This window comes from Ammospiza nelsoni, chromosome 2 (assembly GCF_027579445.1).
Source record: "Ammospiza nelsoni isolate bAmmNel1 chromosome 2, bAmmNel1.pri, whole genome shotgun sequence".
Taxonomy (NCBI): Eukaryota; Metazoa; Chordata; class Aves; order Passeriformes; family Passerellidae; genus Ammospiza; species Ammospiza nelsoni.
Window position 1 is genome coordinate 120348163 of NC_080634.1, and position 18726 is coordinate 120366888.

Below are 18726 nucleotides of genomic sequence, written 5' to 3' on the forward strand. Positions count from 1 at the left end.
CTGATGGACCCAGCCAGCCATTAACTGTGTCAATGTTTGCCCCTGAAAGAAGAGCTCGTTCACTGGCCACGAGGGCTGTGAGGCCATGGGACCCCGTGTGTCACTCATGGCACTGCAGAATTGGCCGATTCCCCTTGGCTTTACCTGGGGCTTGTGCTGATCCCAGTTAAAGTCACCATTTCCCTCCTGGGGCTGCTTTACCTGGGGTTTGTGCTGATCCCAGTTAAAGCCACCATTTTAATTATTAATAATTATAAATTAAATATACCTTTATATATTAAATAAAAATATTAAGCCATATTTATTTATTAAAATTTCTTTAATATATAGAAAGATATATGAAAGAATATTCATAAATTGGTATGTGAGGTCACTGCTAGCACAAACCTTTCTATGATTTTGATCAAGTAAAAAAGCAGGTTTTAACATGAGCTGAGAGTGGAATTATGGAACCCATCACTGCTGGATGTGGTGGGATCCCAAAGGATGTGCAAAAGGATCAGACAAGTCCACAGGTGAGAGATTTTTTGTTTCCTATGAACCGCAGTGGCTGAGGTGCTGCTCTGCTCAGGAAACCTCTGAATTGATTGCCAGATGCTGGGACACCTGCCAAGGGAATGATAATCTGAAAATGACCTTCCCAAATGGCCATTAACAGCCACTCTTGGTGGCAGCATGGCAGGATGGAGGGTTCTTTGGTTTACTCAGTGGAATTGAACTCCAGGGTGGTTTGGCTGCACAGGAACCTCCAAGGCCATCCATTTCAGCCCCTCCATGGGCAGGAGCACCTTTCACTGGGGCAGGGTGCTCCAGCCTGGCCTGGAACCCTCCCAGGGATGGGGCACAGCTTGCTTTAACCCCCCTATTGCACGGTGTGAGACTGTTTGATCTTACCCCATGTGCTCCAAATCCTGCAGTGCCTCTGCTCTGTGCTCAGGCATTGCCCACACCGAGCTCCCCACAGGGATATCTCCCTGCTGTGCTCCCACCCAGCCTCTCTGGTGGTTTTCTGCTGAACTCCCTTTCCCAGGGGAGGAAGTGAGTGTGGGGAGGGTGTGAGCAGCTTCCAGCTGTTTTCCCATCTTTAGGAAAGCAACAGGAGCTTTCCCAGGAGCCAGCTGGGATGGGCACAGCTCCCTTGGCACCGCAGCAGGTGCTGGAAGTGTTTGTGCTTTAAGGCTGGGCCAGTGCCCGTAAACTGAGCCTGCAGGGCAGAGTTCAGGGGGTCAGGGCTGGGAGGAGTGTGGGAAGGGATGTGAGGAGGGAGGGAAAAGGGCTGGAGGCTTGGTCATGGAATCCCACAGAATCCCAAATCCCCGGGGCTGGCACAGCCCTGCCAGCCCATGCAGTGCCAGCTGTGCCCACCTTGTGCCCAGCCCAGAGCACTCAGTGCCACCTCCAGGGCACACCTGCAGGGATGGGCACTGCAAAGCTCCCTGGGCAGCCCCTGCCAGGGCCTGAGCTCCCTTTCCATGGGCAAATTGCTGCTGCTGTCCCAGCTGAGCCTGCCCTGGCCCAGCCTGAGGCCGCTTCTCTTGTCCTGTCCCTCCCATGTGAAAACCTTTACAAGACCCCATCCCTGGAGGTGCCCAAGGGAGGCCTGGCCCTGGCACTCGGTGCCCTGGGCTGGGAACAAGGTGGAGTTTGGGCACAGGTTGGACTCAGTGGACTTGGACACTTCTCCAGTCTCAGTGATCCCAGGATTCTGTGAATTTCCTGGTGTCCATGGAGGGCAGTGCCCCAGCACAGAGGTGGCATTTAGGGCCAGAGCCTGCATTTTCTACTGACACCTCACATGAGACAAACCCATTTGCTCTCCCTGGCTGGTTCAGGCACAGAAACTGTGGTTAAATTCAGTTTCCACCCCGCAGCTGAGAGGGCAAAGATAAACTTATTGCCAGCAGACATCTTGACACAAATGGCTCCTGGGCCACCCCAGGGGACACCTGGGGCTGTGTTTGCCTTCGTGACATCCAGTTTGTTTTTATTGTGCAATATATTCTGATTTTAATTAAGCATTTGGTGTCTCACCGGTCAAGGGGAGACAGCCAGAACTTCCCCTCTGTCATTCCCTGGGAGTGATGCTGCAAGCATTCCTCTTGCAAAATTTATGACTTCCACCACAGATTTACCCTCCCAATAAAAATTATGTGCATTGCCAGCGCTGTGGCTGCAGCAGTGGCAGCCATAAATCACCAGGAGCCATAAACATGTCACCAGCAAACTATCAGGAGAAAATCCTGCCTGCTGGGAGAGCAGCATAAATGGAAATGCTCATTTGCTGCACACACTCCTCCCGCTGCTTGCGCACGGGAGCGCGGCTGGGGCTCTGCTGAGCGGGCAGGGGCGGCGTTAAAAGGGCTGCCCTGGGGACCGGGACACGGACAGGGACAGGGACAGAGGCAGGGACAGGGACAGGGACAGAGGCAGGGACAGGGGCACGGACACGGACACGGACACGGACACGGACACGGACACGGACACGGACACGGACACGGACATGGGATCTCCCTCTGCTCCTTGACACAGCTGACCCCGAGAGACCCCAGCACCTCTGGTAAGTGCAGACATCTCCCTGAGCCCTTCGGTGGGACAATGACATGGGTGGGAGCTGTGCCCCTGAGCCCCTCTGGTGGCACAGTGACACAGATGGGAGCTGTGCCCCTGAGCCCTTTGGTGGGACAGTGACACGGGTGGGAGCTGTGCTCCAGGGCTGCTCCCTGAGCCCCTTGGGTGGCACAGTGACACCAGTGGTACCCATGTCCCCAGTGCCACTCTGGTGGTGTCCATGGCCCCAGTGCCACTTGCTGGTCCCCATGTCCCCAGTGCCAGTCGGGTGGTCCCCATGTCCCCAGTGCCACTCTGGTGGTCCCCATGGCCCCAGTGCCAGTTGGGTGGTCACCAAAGTGGGTGGTTGCGTGGAGGGAGGGGCTGTTGCCATCTGCTGCCATCTCCTGTGGAGCCATGGTGGTGTCCATGGGCTGTGGCCAGGTGTGCCATCCAGCTGCTCTCCCACTCCTGGGGCCGTCTCAGCCGTGGCAATGTCCCTGGCCATGGTCCCTGTCCTGTCCCCACTGTCACCAGGCAATGGGGCTCTCTGGGAGCTGCGTCCCCAGGGTCCCCCTGATGATCTGTTGGTTTTCCAAAGCTCCAGCCCTGATCCTGCTCCCTTGGCTGAGCCCTCACCTGGTGCCGGGGCAGGCAGGGATGCTGCTGAGAGAACAGCAAGGTCTCCTCTGTGGGGAGAAGCAGAGCTCTGAGCCTGCCCCAGCCCCAGCTTCCAGGGCCCTGCTCCTGCCCTCACTGACATAAACACCAGCATTTGTGTTACTGCTGAGCATTAAGGTCAGAGACAGGCAAAAATCAGGAGGTGGCTTTAGAGGCATGAGAAGGGACACCGTGTCCTCCATCAGGGTTCTGCCCTGGAGCCTGGCCTCTCCTCCCAGGCAGGCTGGGCTGCTCCGGGGGAGCAGGAGCCCCTCAGCACCGGGCAGGAGATACCCTGTGCATTGTGGATGGCTCAGCAGCCCCCTCCCAGGGCTGGCACCAACCCTGAACTCAGCATCCTCCAGGAATGGGAGGCTGGCTGCTCCCTTGGCTTGGCTGCACAGGAAAGGTGCAATGGCCATGCCGTGACTGCCGGCCAGGCTGGGCACCTCAGCACTGGGCAGGGACACCCTGCCCTTGGTCAGCAGTCCCCTCCCAGGGCTGGCACCAACCCTGAACTCGGAATCCTCCAGGAACGGGAGGCTGGCTGCTCCCCAGGGCTCGGCTGCACAGCAAAGGTGCAGTGGCCATCCCTTACTGCCAGCCAGGACATCTTTTCCAATCTGGTTCTGTGGCTCTGTGATTCTGTGACAGACACGTGCCTGCTGTGAGCTGAGCTGTGAGTTACCTGCACACTCAGAAATACACAGAAACAGGAACAAGCCTGCCTGGTTGTTTATGTATTTCACACATTATATATGTGTGTGTATTTATACAAATCCCTTACAGACACACACATGGGACACGGAGGGGTAAAACCATCTGTGAGTGGAATCTGTAGCGTGTTGGGGCACAAAACAAACAAGAGTAGCTTAGGGGAAGCAGAGTGAATAAATCCTGAAGTTCTGAGCGACCTCTGCACTGTGGTGGGAGTTGGACAAAGTCAGGTTTGAGGGAAGGTTTTCTTATAAGTGAAGCATCTCCTACAGACTCAGGGAGCTCTCAGCAGTCCCCTCTCTCCTTGGTGCTCCAAGAATCTCTTTTTCCATGTCCATATTCCTGAGGAGCTGTTGAATCTCAGTGTCTTTGAGAGTTCTGGGTGCCTGCCAGAAGCTGTGCTCGGGGTCACAGGCCTGCACACACTCAGATTTTTTAGGTTTTTAACCCAGGCCCCAGTTGCAGGAGTCAGCAGAGTTAATTCAGTGCTCAGATCACAGGATTGTGGAATGCTCTGGGTAGAAAGAGACCTCACAGCCCATCCAATGCCACCCTTGCCATGGCAGAGACAAGGAGATCTTCCACCAGACCAGGTTCTTCCCAGCCCCAGTGTCCAGCCTGGCCTTGGGCACTGCCAGGGATGCAGGGGCAGCCCCAGCTGCTCTGGGCACCCTGTGCCAGGGCTGCCCACCCTCCAGATGCTGCTGCATTGGCAGAAAGGGGCAGCTCTTGCCTTTGGGGGGCTCTGAGCCAGCAGTGAGGAGCGGGGTACCATGGGCAGTTTGCTGTGGTACCTCCAGGCTCTGTGGAGCATCAGGGGATGGAGGCAGCAGCTGCCCCAAGCCCCCTGTGCTGCCCAGGCTCTGCTGAGGAAGGGCTCAGATTGTCCCTTCAGCTCCTGGCACTGCAGGGCAGGGTGGTTCTGATGCCAACACGTGGCTCTGCCCTGCCTGCAGAAAACCAGATGGTTTGGGATTTTCCCCAGCTCCCGTCAGTAATGTGCTGCCCTTTCCCTGGAGCAGGAAGATGTCTGTCCTTGCTAAGCTGCAGGATTTATTGTCACATTAGACTCTCAAGCTGAGAATCTAATGAAGAAAATCGTATTAGGACCCTAATAAATACGTCATGGAAGAACTGTCTGTAATCAACGATGAGCTGTGTTTCAGCAAACCCTCTGGCTCACAATCCAGGCACACTGTTGTATCCTGGGGAAGTTGCAGGAGCACTGAAGTCAGAAATATTTTTTTTCTTTAATTAGCTCATTTTTTGGCATTAATTAGCTCCTCTTGCACCTTTGCTGCTTTCCCCCACCCACCCAGCAGGTCACTGTCACTGAGGGTGTCAGGGACCCTGCAGCTTCTGCAGCACTGTCACAGGACATGCAGGATGTGCCAAGGCTCATTCATGTTGGAGAGCATTCTGAGGATCTCTGGCCCAACATCTGCCTCATGGCTGGGACATCTCATGGCTGTGTCCAGCTGGGTCCTGAAAACTCCTGTGCATGGAGATGTGCAGCCTCTGGGCAGCCTGCTCCAGTGCCTGATGGGGGAACATTTCTCATTTCATTCAGTCTAAACCTCCCTCGTTTCAGCTCCCCCCTGCTGCCTCCCATCCCTGAAGATCCCAGTCCGGCTCCTTGATGCCTCCTTGGAGGAAGATCCCTTCAAACAAATCTTCCCTTCTCAGGGCTGAGCTCGCCTCTTTCCTGGATCATTCCAGGGTGTTCTCCACCCCACCTGTGTCACTGCTGAGCTGGAGCAGGCACTGCCATATCTCTGCCAAGGCCTCCTCCCCTCTGCTCTGGACCCTGTGTGAAACACCCCCACATTCCTCCCCTCCAGTTCATCCCCAGAGACTCTTCCAGGATCCTCCCAGGGCTCTGAACTTGGAACATCTTGGGCTTTGCCTTGTGCTTTGCCTTGTGCTTTGCCTTGGGCTTGCCTGTTCCCAACAGGCGTCCCAGGCCCCACACAGAGCCTGTGGATGTGTCTCGGAAGGTTGCAGTTTATTGCAGCCCTGAGACACGTGCAAAGTCTCTGTTTTGGCCCACACGTTTGAAGAATGAGTCGGAGCTTTCCAGTTCTTGGTCTCAGAGTTGTTTATTGTTCCTTATCTATAAAAATTTTTCTCCTCTCCAGCCGAGGTTTGCTCAGCAGGACAGACAGAGGCACTCTTGACTGCCCCCATGGTGGTGTTATCTTTTCATACTAAAAACTACGTGTAACATGTTTACAATTACTTTCCAATACCTATCACCTGTATTAAACAGTGAGTTTCTACTCTAAACCAATCTGTAAGTGCCAACATCACAGCAGAAGATGGAGGTAGAGGAGAAGAAGAAGAAGAAGAAGAAGAAGAAGAAGAAGAAGAAGAAGAAGAAGAAGAAGAAGAAGAAGAAGAAGAAGAAGAAGAAGAAGAAGAAGAAGAAGAAGAAAGACTGGACATGCCCAAGTCCCTCCATCTTGTCCCCAAAACCCCTATTCTAAAAACCCCAAAATCTACTTTTTCACCCAGTGATAATTTTATTATTACACTACTTAAACTTCTGTGGCTTTCAGGTCTTCATACAAAGCTGGTAATTGGCTCCACGGGTCATTACCAAGCCCACAGGTGTTCTGGGCTGTGTGCCAGGGTCTCTGAGCCCCCTGGCAGGGGTCTCAGCAACTCTGGACACCCGGAGGGACGCACTGAGTTCTGACAGGCGTGCAGGGTTTCGCTCATTTATTCCCCTCCCCCTGGCAGGAAGGCTGTGGAAAGAGCAGGGCTTGGCTGTGAGTACCCCTGAAAATACACCTTGCCCTGGGAACCATCTCCTGAGCTGAGAGCAGGAGGGTCTGAGTGGCTGGTTCTCTGTGCTGCTGGAAATTGTGGAATCCCAGGCTGGGTCAGGCAGGGAGGGCCATTACAGACCATCCTGTTCCACCCTGCCACAGGCAGGGACCTTCCACTGGCCCAGGCTGCTCCAAGCTGGCACTGAACACTTGCAGGGATGGGGCAGCCACAGCTGCTCTGGGCACCCAGGGCCAGTGCCAGCAAATTTTGCATTTGTTTCCAGTGTTGATTTCCTAAATAAGAAGTGTCAGGGTTAATCTTTCACAATTTTCACACCTTTTGATATCCACTTGGCATAAAAAAGCAGCCTTGGCTTAGCAGCTTGGTCGTGCTTGGGATGAGCATGGAAAAGGCGTTTGCTCACTGCACAGAGCATCTCAAACCCTGGAATTTGGGGGTGACTCTGAAACAGTGGAATGGTTTCCTTTTCATTTTAAAGCATTTCAAGTATTTATTTTTTCCCCCCTCTTTATCAACCAAAGCTGTCCATCTCCTTTTCCTTCAGTTTGGGGTTTAGTGGGTGAACAGGAGTGTAGCTGTGTGTTTGGGGTTACATGGGTGAAGAGGGGCTGTGTGTTTCCCTCAGTTTGGGGTTACATGGGTGCACAGGAGCTGTGTGTGGCACCGTTCCCAGCCAGCTCAGGGATCCCTGCAGAGGCTGGTGGGCAGCTGGAGGGATGTGCAGCTCCTCGGCTCAGCACAGAGTCCAGCACTGTGGGGTTTGTGTCGTTGGTTTGTTTTAGGTCTAGGCCATGTGAGAGCTGAGCTGGGATGGAGCATGACTCACACACCCCCTGGGAATTCAATGGCTCCTTCCATCAGCCTTCAGCTTTCCTCATGATGGGCATCCCGGGCCTGGAGGCCCTTCACCCCTGGATCTCCATCCCCTTCTGTGCCCTGTACCTCTCTGCTCTGCTGGGGAACTGCGTGATCCTGTTCATCATCAGGAGGACCCCGAGCCTGCACGAGCCCATGTACTGTTTCCTGTGCATGCTGGCCCTCACGGACCTGGGGCTGGCCCTGTGCACCCTGCCCACCACGCTGGGCCTCTTCTGGTTCGGCGCGCGCCGCATCGGCTTCGACGCCTGCCTCACGCAGATGTACTTCATCCACATCCTGTCCTTCATCGAGTCCTCCGTGCTGCTGGCCATGGCCTTCGACCGCTTCATGGCCATCTCGCACCCGCTGCGGCACGCGGCCATCCTCACCAGGAGCACCGTGCTCAAGATAGGCCTGGCCATCGTGCTCAGGGGCGTGCTCTCGCTGCTCCCCATCCCCTTCCTGCTCCGGAGGCTGACCTACTGCGGCAGGACCGAGCTGTCCCACTCCTTCTGCTTCCACCCCGACATCATGAACCTGGCCTGCGCCGACATCAAGGTCAACGTCTTCTATGGCATGATCATCCTCCTGTCCACCGTGGGCACGGACTTCATCTTCATCGTGCTCTCCTACATCCTCATCATCAGAACCGTGCTCAGCCTCACCACCAGGGAGGAGTGCCTGAAGGCCCTGAACACCTGTGTGTCCCACATCTGTGCTGTGCTCGTGTTCTTCATCCCCATGATCGGGCTGTCCATGATCCACCGCTTCGGGAAGAACGTCCCTCCCCTGGTGAACACCTTGGTAGCCTACACCTACCTCATCATCCCCCCTGCCCTCAACCCCGTCATCTACAGCATCAAATCCACCCACATCCGGGAGGCCCTGCTCAGGGCCCTGTGCAGGAAGCGGGGCTCTCACTGGTAGCTTCCTCCTCCAGAGGTTCTGCCAGGAGGTGCTGATGGACTGGGCTGTGTGTCAGAGCTCTGGGATGGGCTGTGTGTCTGTGTGTCAGACCCCTGGCACTGGGCTGTGTGTCAGACCCCTGGGCCGGGCTGTCTGTCTGTGTGTCAGACCCCTGGGCCGGGCTGTCTGTCTGTGTGTCAGATCCCTGGCACCGGGCTGTCTGTCAGCTCTCTGGGACTGGTTTCTCTGTCAGACCCCTGGGGCTGGTTCCTTGCTCAGAGCTCTTGGCCTGGTTTCCCACCCAGAGCTGGTGGTCTGCTCTCTTGGTGCTCCATCCATGCAGGTTGCTGCCAGAGAAAAGAGCAGCAGATCCACTGGGGTGCTGTATCCCAGCCCAGAGCTGTGAGCTTTCATGTTGTGTCCTGGCATGGTGCTTTCCTCCCTTCCTGCACAGAGCATTGCTCATTAGGCCTTGTTGGGGGCCCAGGGCACTCTCAGCCCCTCTGAAAAACATGCTCAGCTATCACCCATGTGTTCAGAGTGCTGTGCCCATCCCCAGTGAGAAAACAGCTGCTTGTGCATCTCTTTTGGAAGCTTTTGAGTCTTAGCAGCATGCCAAGTCTAAATAATGTCCCATTCATTGTTCTGCATTGAGTGTCATGTATGTGCAGCATCTGCAATAAAATCCATCTATTCCTTGTGAAAGGTCATAAGATTTGAGGGAGCCTTTTTTGTGTCTGTATGATGCAGAAAGATGAGGTTGAAGCTGCCTAAAATCTTCAGGGTGTGCTGCAGATGAGTGGGACTGGATGAGCCAGGTGTGCCTCTGGATGGGCTTGGGGGTTTGCTGGGGCTGGAAGCTCTCCTGCAAAAAAAGAGAGGAGTTCAAAAACATGGTAGGAATGGCTAAACATCCTGACAAGCAGGCCCACATGGTGCTGCTGCCTTCCCCCTGAGCTCTGCTGGTCCTGGCTGTGCCCCTCAGGGGTGGGAGGAGATCCCCAGGGACACCCAAAGGTGGGAGATGACAGCATGTCCAGCACGTCCTTGCTCTGCTGCAGGCTGGGTCTGACCAGGCAGGCAGAAAGGTTTGATGGTTCTCCATGGTTCTCCTGGCTCCCACAGAGGAGCTGGGTGTCAGCCAGGCAGGCAGAAAAGTCTCATGGTTCTCCATGGTTCCTCATGGTTCTCCTGGCTCCCACAGAGGAGCTGGGTGTCAGCCAGGCAGGCAGAAAGGTCTCATGGTTCCTCATGCTTCTCCTGGCTCCCACAGAGGAGCTGGGTCTGACCAGGCAGGCAGAAAGGTCTCATGGTTCTCCATGGTTCCTCATGGTTCTCCTGGCTCCCACAGAGGAGCTGGGTCTGACCAGGCAGGCAGAGGTTTCATGGTTCCTCATGGTTCTCCTGGCTCCCACAGACAGGATAAAGTGTCCCAAAGTCACAGAACAGAATCACAGAACCACCAGGGTTGGAAAAGCTCTCCCAGACCTGTGACTGATCCCCCACCTTGTCACTCACACCAGAGCACTGAGAGCCACGTCCTGCTGTAAATATTTCACTCTCCAAATGGCAGAGCTGTGGTTCTGTTATCTCAAACCACCTTTTGGCCAGTCTGGAGCACGGTGGAGATGAAGCAACAGTCAGTGTTTGCCTGGGAGGGATGAAGCTGCAAAGGCACCAGGACAGGATCCCAGCCCTGGACTGTCCTGGTTTTGCCTGGCACTGAGCACTTCACCGGCCCAGATCAGACTCTCTGTTCTGCTCCACATGTGCAGTAGCTGGAGAGAAAAAAACTGACAGAAAAAAATGATGCGGAAACAGCTCCATAAACCAGCAGCAAGAGGGCAGGGAGGATTCCCGAGGGGAGGATTCCCAGGCCACTGCCTGCTCTGTGCTGTGCTCATTATCTCACTGTGTCCCAGAGTCCCTGCCCAGGGTGAGACACCAACAACCAGGAACTCAGCCTGGGGAGCAGCTCCCACTGGCACTGGGAAGGGGAGAGCTCTGCTCAAATACCTCTGACCTAAACTGGAGCTTGCAGGAGAAATGAACAGAAGAGAACAACAACCAGGAGAGGAGAGCTTTGCTGTGGAGAGGCCTGGCGTGCAGCATCCTCACACGGGACTCTGAAATTGAGAATTCTGAGAAGATTCTGAGTCTGCTCCCATTCTGAAAACTTCCAGAGTTCATCCCTGGATGTCTGTGTTTCCTGGCTGCCACTGTTCTCCAGAACAGCTCTGAAACAAAAACCCTGAGGAGCCTCTGCCACAGTAAGGAAATGTTTGTTGGGAGTTGGAGGGCAAAGTGTGGGGCATTTATCAGCACATCTGTCAGCACAGCTGGAGAGCACAGTGAAGGGGCAATGAAAGAGGGAGAGAGAAAGGTTGGAGGGGAAAGGGAAGGGAAAAAGGGAGAAGGCAGAGAAGGAGAAAGAAGGAGAAGAAAGATGGGAGAGCTGGGGTGGTTCAGCCTGGAGAGGAGAAAGGAGAGCTCAGAGCCCCTGGCAGGGCCTGCAGGGGCTCCAGCAGAGCTGCAGAGGGACTGGGGACAAGGCCTGCAGGGACAGCACTCAGGGAATGGCTGCCAGTGCCAGAGGGCAGGGCTGGGTGGGATCTTGGCCATGAGGAATTGTTCCCTGGCAGGGTGGGCAGGGCCTGGCACAGGGTGCCCAGAGCAGCTGGGGCTGCCCCTGCACCCCTGGCAGTGCCCAAGGCCGGGCTGGACACTGGGGCTTGGAGCCATAGAAGGTGTCCCTGCCATGGCAGGAGAAGGAATAGGATGAATTTTAAGGTTCCTCCCAACCCAAACCATTCCATGGTTCTTCAGTGAGGTGGGGATTGGTCAAAGGTGTGACTCAATGACCCTGGATTTCCAGCCTCAGTGATTCTGTGGGTTACTGCTGGGGGTGCTGCTTGGATCTCCCTAGGAAAATAAATCTGCATTTCCTGGTGTTTCAAAGGCATGGATGCAGCCTCCATCTCTGCAGAATTCCGGGCCCTCACAGCACCTGCTCTGCCCACCAGCAATCCCAAATCCTGAGCCACTCATGAAAACCTGACTCATTTATCAGTGCCAGAGAATTAGAGACGAGCTGCAGCACTAGGGGTTGTTTCAGTGCCTGTCCCACAGCCCCACTCCCTCCGGGAAATGATCGGGAGGGCAGGATTTTCCAGTGGGACTCAGGTAATTCCATCAGGGCTGGCAGCTGAGGTGCCTCAGTACCTGCTGGTGATTTCTGAGGCTCCGTGTTCATTCTGTTTGTGTCTAAATCCAAGTGCTTGGCTGACAGCGCCATCCCTGGAATAGATTTTGGGCACAGTGACAGCAGCAGTCCTCCCACACTGAGTGTAAATCGGGTATAAAAAGCTACAATGTGAGTGCTCCTTGTTATACATCTGAGATGGAAAAGCCCCACACCGGGAGAATAAAGCCTGATGCTATTTCAGTTCTTCAGCACAGATGTGCAGTAAAAACCCCATGTTTCACAGCCCAACATTACTTATAGAATTACTCCATTAATAACCTGCAGGGCTTGCCATAAAACCACTTTGCATGGTTGATTTGCACAGACTGGACACAAAGGAACAACCAGGAAGCTCAGGTTGAGCTTGACCTTGTGCTGCCCATCCAGGGCAGGAGGGATGGTGGGCTCATTCCACGTACTGGCTTGCTGCCTGAAAATAGAAAGGTACCTAAAGCAAAGCTTTTTCTGTATCTTCAGGCCATCATCTTTGGATCACAGCACTCCTGGAAAACCTACAAATACAGAATAAGGTAAACAATCTGATTATTTTCTTCTCCAGATATTCTGGTTTTTCCATACATGTTTTTCATAGGATGAAAATCCAATTTGTATGTGCAAAAACATTTGAAAGATCCCTGTCTTCCTGTGCCTGTGAGCTGTTCTGGGGAAGGCTGGGTCGTGGGAGGCAGCACTGCCAGCTCCAGCCTCACTGAGCACATTTCTGACAGGCCACCACAGAACATATGGAAAAAATCAGGCAGCACTGAAGTATTACAGAAAGCACTGAAAATCTGCGGGTGTTTTTGTTATAATTTTTAATTTTGTCCTTTAAAAAGAAAAGCAAACCAGTTCAGCTGATGGGTTTATAATTGAAAAGGTTGATTTTACGGTGTTCTGCCTTTTAGAGAATTCAGGCAATTCCTGAACTCAAATGTCAGCATTTTGTCAGTGCATATGTTGCTGCACAGAGCCATAACGGGGTAAAAAACCCGGAGAGGAGCTGCTCCATCAGCGTGGCAGCTCTGAGCATCCCCGGAATGGCCCTGTGGGATCGCGAGCCATGGGAAAGGGCTCGTAAACCGTCCCCTTTGTGTTTCCCTCGCAGCAGGAGGCGCCGGGCCTGGCATGAGCGTCCCTGGGGGCCATGCCCGTCTCCAACAGCTCTGAGCTCAGCCCGTCCTTCCTGCTGGCCGGCCCGCCGGGGCTGGAGGGAGCGCACTCCTGGCTGCCCGCGGTGCTGTGCGCGGCCTACGTGCTGGCCGTGCTGGCCAACGGCGCCGTGCTGCTGGCCGTGCGCGCCGAGCCGGGCCTGCACGCGCCCATGTACCTCTTCCTGTGCATGCTGGCCGCCGTCGACCTGGCGCTGGCCTCGGCCACCGTGCCGCGCACCCTCTGCCTCTACTGGCTGGGCAGCCGCCGCATCGGCTTCGGCGCCTGCCTCACGCAGATGTTCCTCATCCACGCGCTCTCGGCCGCCGAGTCCACCGTGCTGCTGGCCATGGCGGCCGACCGCTACGTGGCCATCTGCCACCCGCTGCGCCACGCCGCCGTGCTCGACGGCCGCGCCACGGCCAAGGTGGGGCTGCTGGCCCTGGCGCGCGGCGTGCTCTTCTTCCTGCCGCTGCCCCTGCTGCTGCTGCCGCTGCCCTTCTGCGGGCCCCGCCGCCTGTCCCACTCCTTCTGCCTGCACCAGGACGTGATGAACCTGGCCTGCGCCAACACCACCCCCAGCGTGGTGTACGGGCTCACCGCCATCCTGCTGGTCATGGGGCTGGACGCCGTGCTCATCTGCCTCTCCTACCTGCTCATCCTCAGGGCCGTGCTGCGCCTGGCGGCCTGGAGGGAGCGGCTCAAGGTGTTCGGCACCTGCGTCGCCCACATCTGCGTGGTGCTGGCCTTCTATGTGCCCCTGATCGGGCTCTCTGTGGTGCACAGGTTCGGCAAGGACCTGGCGCCGCTGGTCCACATCATCATGGGCAACGTCTACATCCTGGTGCCCGCTGTGCTCAACCCCATCATCTACGGGGTGAGGAGCAAGCAGATCCAGAGGACGATCCTGAGCTTGATCCGTGTCACTGACAGAGCTCCCCGGTGACCCGAGCCCGGCCGTTGCCCCATACCCTCACCCTGGCTCACCCGGTTTTACATCAGAGCCTTTGGTGCCGGACCGTCCTCTCCGTGTGCTCTGAGGGGCGGCCACCAGGCTTGTAAACTCCTCCCGAGAGTGTTGGCCCTCACCAAACTCAGAGAGAAATGACTGCAGTGATCTAAATCCAATCCAAATCCCACCAAATTCACAGAGAAATTACTGCAATGATCTAAACCAAATCCCACTCTCACCACAGAGAGAAATGGCTGCAATGATTAAATCCAATCCCTATCACACCAAACTCACAGAGAAATTACTGCAATGATCCAAACCCAATCCCACTCTCAGCAATCTCTGAGAGAAATTACTGCAATGATCTAAACCCAATCCCAATCTCACCAAACTCAGAGAGAAATGTCTGCAATGATCTAAACCCAATCCAAACCTCACCAAACTAACAGAGAAATGACTGCAGTGTTCTGAACCCAATCCCAACCTCACCAAACTCACAGAGAAATGATTGCAATGATCTAAACCCAATCCCAATCTCATCAAACTCAGAAATGACTGCAATGATCTAAATCCAAGCCCGACCTGGCAGGATCCACAAGAAGGGAAAAGTGACTTCGCAAACTCACGCAGATGTCCCAACAAGATTGCTCCTCTTGGTTCCCTTCTCACCTCTAACCATGGCAGAGCAGAGAAAATGCTGGATGGTTTGGGATGATTTAGTTAATTCCTTGTTTTCACATTGAGTACAGTCACATACCAGAAGTATTGCCAGAAAGCTTGCATGTAGCATCATTCTTTAAGTAAAATAATTACAGGACGCCTGTCCAAAGTGACATTACAGATGCAGAAATGCATTTCAGAGAAAGAATGTCCACCTCTGTGGTCTTGTTCTGACCTGCTGGGTGCTCTGTCAAGACCCCTCAATCTCCTCATAGCAGATACTGTGGAAAAACTTCAGACTCAGAGTTACTGGTAGCAATTGTAAAAAATAATTCAAATTAGTAATTGTATTCAATAAAATGGAAACATCTCAAGGGAAAAAAATAAGCAAGTTGTAAATGCCAGTGATGATTCCATGCTGAAGGAAGTCTAGTTGCCAAGCCAAAGGTGTTCCACACTGGGAATTCCTAAAACGAAGTCCTGTCACTAGCACCACTGAGCAGAATGTGGCACCATCCCCTGGCACTGGGAGAGGTGTGGATGGATTGATGGGAACCCTCTCAGTGCTCTCATTACCAGGAGCTGTGGTTTCACACTCGAGGTGGAATCAGGGATGTTCCCATGGGGGCAGACACAGAGATCCCTCAGGGAGGGGCTGCAGGGCTGAGCTCCCCTTTGGTCGCCGTGGGTTTGGCTGCCCAGGAGGGGCACCAGGCCCTGCCAGACCTGTCTGGGGGGCTGCAGCAGCCCTGCTCTGACCCCAGGGTCTCCATTGGCATCCCAGAACCCCAAATCCCTGGGGCTGGCACAGCCCTGCCAGCCCATGCAGTGCCAGCTGTGCCCACCTTGTGCCCAGCCCAGAGCACTCAGTGCCACCTCCAGGGCACACCTGCAGGGATGGGCACTGCAAAGCTCCCTGGGCAGCCCCTGCCAAGGCCTGAGCTCCCTTTCCATGGGCAAATTGCTGCTGCTGTCCCAGCTGAGCCTGCCCTGGCCCAGCCTGAGGCCGCTCCCTCTGCTCCTGTCCCTGTTCCCTGGAGCAGAGCCCGACCCCCCCGGCTGTGCCCTCCTGGCAGGGACTTGTGCAGAGCCACGAGGGCCCCTGAGCCTCCTTTGCTCCAGCCCCAGCCCCTTCCAGCTCCTCAGGGATTCTGCAGCCCCTTCCAGCTCCCTCAGGGATTCTGCAGCCCCTTCCAGCTCCTCAGGGATTCTGCAGCCCCTTCCAGCTCCTCAGGGATTCTGCAGCCCCTTCCAGCTCCTCAGGGATTCTGCAGCCCCTTCCAGCTCCCTCAGCCATTCCCCATGGTCTGGCTCTCCAGGACAGAGGCCAGCTCCCAGAGCTCAGGGCCCTTGTCCCTTGTCCATCTCTAGATGGGAGATGTCACCAAAGGCTCTGCCAGGCCCCAGTGCTGCAGTGTTTGGTGCAGTTTGGTGCAGTTTCTTCCCAGTTCCAGCCAATGCTGAGAGCAAAACAAGCCTCATTTTTGTAGTCTGTGCTGGTAGAGCTTCAGTCTTGGCATAACCTTTTCTGCTAAATCCAACCCCAATTTATTTCAAAGTAAATTCTTTCATTTAGGCGAGTTGCAAACAGTTCTCATCTGGGACTTCAAGGCAATTCTGTCCCCTGTCATTTTTGGCATATTCTGGTTTAATAGAGCTCAGGAGGGTAAAAAAATCCATAAAAATGAAAACAATCTGTACCTACCTAATGTGATTTGGGAAATGTGAATGAATTTTTCAGAGGCATTATGGGTCTAAACCCTTTTCAGGTGGCCATGGCACTGAGAAATGGCTCCTGCTCATTCCCCATATGTTCCTTTATTTCCTCTTGTGCTGAGAAAAAAATTAATAAAGAAAAATGAATGAAGCACCCCAGAATGCTGTATTGTATTTTCTAGTCATTTATTTCTCAGAGAGTTAATAGAGGCTGGGAGCAGGAAGGCATGCTGGATTGATTTCTCCTGGGTGCAGATAAAACTCACCCACAGCTTGTTCTCCAAAGTTCAGTCATTGCTTTGCTGGGGAACAGAACATGCTGTAACGTGGCACTTGCTCACAAAGAACACAGCAGCCACCTTCCTCCTGGAATGGCCGGCGCTGAGGGCCCAGGGCACCTCTCTGCAGCAGAAGGAAAACCTCAACCCCACCGTGGGCACACCCAGCCCGCATCTCCTCTGTGAGCAGGGCCAGAGACAGCTGGGGCTGGCCCAGCTCAGCTGGGAAGGGTTGGGCACATTCACTGGAAAGGGAAGGGTTAGAGGGAGGAAAAAGGAGGGTGGGAGAGGTGGCAATAGAGGCAACAAGGACACACACGGGGCTGTAGCAGTGGGAGATCTCCTAGAACATCTCCTGGCATCCTATCTTCTCCTAGAAGATCTCCTCTGATCCTCTCCTCTGATCCTCTCCTCTGATCCTCTCCTCTCCTCTCCTCTCCTCTCCTCTCCTCTCCTCTCCTCTCCTCTCCTCTCCTCTCCTCTCCTCTCCTCTCCTCTCCTCTCCTCTCCTCTCCTCTCCTCTCCTCTCCTCTCCTCTCCTCTCCTCTCCTCTCCTCTCCTCTCCTCTCCTCTCCTCTCCTCTCCTCTCCTCTCCTCTCCTCTCCTCTCCTCTCCTCCTCTCCTTGGTGACACCCAGCCCAAGTGACCTGGACAAACACAGTTCAGGTTCCCAAATCTGCCTCCTTGCATCATCATCCTCCCTCTGTGCCATGGGTTTGGTGCTCCTGACTTCCCTCTCCACGCCTGGGTTAGAGCTGGGGATGAGAAGCAGCCGAGCAGGGGTAGATTGCTGTTGTTTGGAAAGGATCATTAGTACATACTGCAACAGTCTCAATTGCAAACCCAACAATTAACCCCACATTTAAGCTTGAGCTGCCCAGAGAAGGGCAATGGAGCTGGGGAAGGGTCGGGTGGGGATCAGGCTCTGCTGCCAGGGAACAGGGACAGGAGCAGAGGGAGCGGCCTCAGGCTGGGCCAGGGCAGGCTCAGCTGGGACAGCAGCAGCAATTTGCCCATGGAAAGGGAGCTCAGGCCTTGGCAGGGGCTGCCCAGGGAGCTTTGCAGTGCCCATCCCTGCAGGTGTGCCCTGGAGGTGGCACTGAGTGCTCTGGGCTGGGCACAAGGTGGGCACAGCTGGCACTGCATGGGCTGGCAGGGCTGTGCCAGCCCCGGGGGTTTAGGGATTCTGGTCCAGTGGAAGGTGTCCCTGCCCATGGCAGGGGCGTGGAACTCGATGATCCATCAGGTTCCTTCACACACAAGCCCTTCTATCTCTCTATGATGGCTCTTGGATCTCCTCCAAATCAAAACACTGGCACAAACCAGGTACAGAACAGCAAAACTCAGCCCTGTTTGCAAGGTTATCGGCACTGAGTGGGTTAAAAACTGCCACCTTCTCTGGCTCCTGTCTCTAATTAGCCTGAGGTATGGGGAGATGCAGAGCTCCCTGCTGGGATTGGTGTGTCAGGCAGAAACACATCCCAGGTCTCTGCAGAGCAGAGTCCCCTGGAGGGGCAGGTGAGTGCTCAGGGCTGGGGCAGCGATCCTGCTCTGCAGGAAGGGCCATGGGCAGCCCCACACTGCCCTGCCCTGGGAGCTGTGTTCCCTCTGCTCCCCACAGAGAGTGAACCTTTAGGTAGAGCACCACCAGCAGAGGCAGCTGCCTGGGAGCAGCAAAGAAGAAAACTGCCAGGACTTGCAATTCAAACTGCGATGTTTAAATGCACATGGAAAAAATGGGGAATGTCCCCAGCGTGCAGGTGGCCCCCAGCCAAAGCAGCTGGGAGGGTTCCAGCTCCAGCTGGCACTGGTGGCAGTGCTGGGATGGTCACAGGGTGACCGGGGTGACACCTGTGGGGACGCAGCAGCACCAGAGCCCAGCCCGGCTGCATCAGAGCCTGGGGGTGTCCATGAGACCAGAACCCCCCAAATCCCTGGGGCTGGCACAGCCCTGCCAGCCCATGCAGTGCCAGCTGTGCCCCATGGGCACCTTGTGCCCAGCCCAGAGCACTCAGTGCCACCTCCAGGGCACACCTGCAGGGATGGGCACTGCAGAGCTCCCTGGCGCTGTTCTGGGGCACTGCCCATCCTCTGCTGCCTGCAGGTCTCCATCAGGTGCTGGAAGGTTCCATGTGACCGTGTTCACTGGGGTCTGAGGATGAGGGAAGAGACGAGGATCTGACTCCATGTTTCAGAAGGCTGATTTATTATTTTATTATATATATTACATTAAAACTATACTAAAA

The 18726-nt window shown here is 55.0% G+C and overlaps 2 protein-coding genes across 2 annotated transcripts; both read left to right on the forward strand.

The window, feature by feature from the left end:
* The first annotated feature begins 2427 nt into the window (after nucleotides 1-2427).
* On the forward strand, nucleotides 2428-8502 carry LOC132069896 (olfactory receptor 51G2-like). The gene is made up of 2 exons (XM_059466382.1): nucleotides 2428-2557; nucleotides 7500-8502. The coding sequence occupies exon 2, from the start codon at nucleotides 7528-7530 to the stop codon at nucleotides 8500-8502; it is 975 nt and encodes a 324-aa protein (XP_059322365.1). The 5' UTR covers nucleotides 2428-2557; nucleotides 7500-7527.
* A 4364-nt stretch (nucleotides 8503-12866) lies between these two features.
* Nucleotides 12867-13820, forward strand: LOC132069995 (olfactory receptor 51E2-like). Its single transcript, XM_059466544.1, has one exon. It carries the CDS (start codon nucleotides 12870-12872, stop codon nucleotides 13818-13820), a length of 951 nt encoding a protein of 316 aa, XP_059322527.1. The 5' UTR covers nucleotides 12867-12869.
* Nucleotides 13821-18726: the final 4906 nt, after the last annotated feature.

Coding starts and splice junctions, on each gene's coding strand:
- LOC132069896 (XM_059466382.1), top strand. CDS start 7,528: ATGGAGCATGACTCACACACCCCCTGGGAATTCAATGGCTCCTTCCAT.
- LOC132069995 (XM_059466544.1), top strand. CDS start 12,870: ATGCCCGTCTCCAACAGCTCTGAGCTCAGCCCGTCCTTCCTGCTGGCC.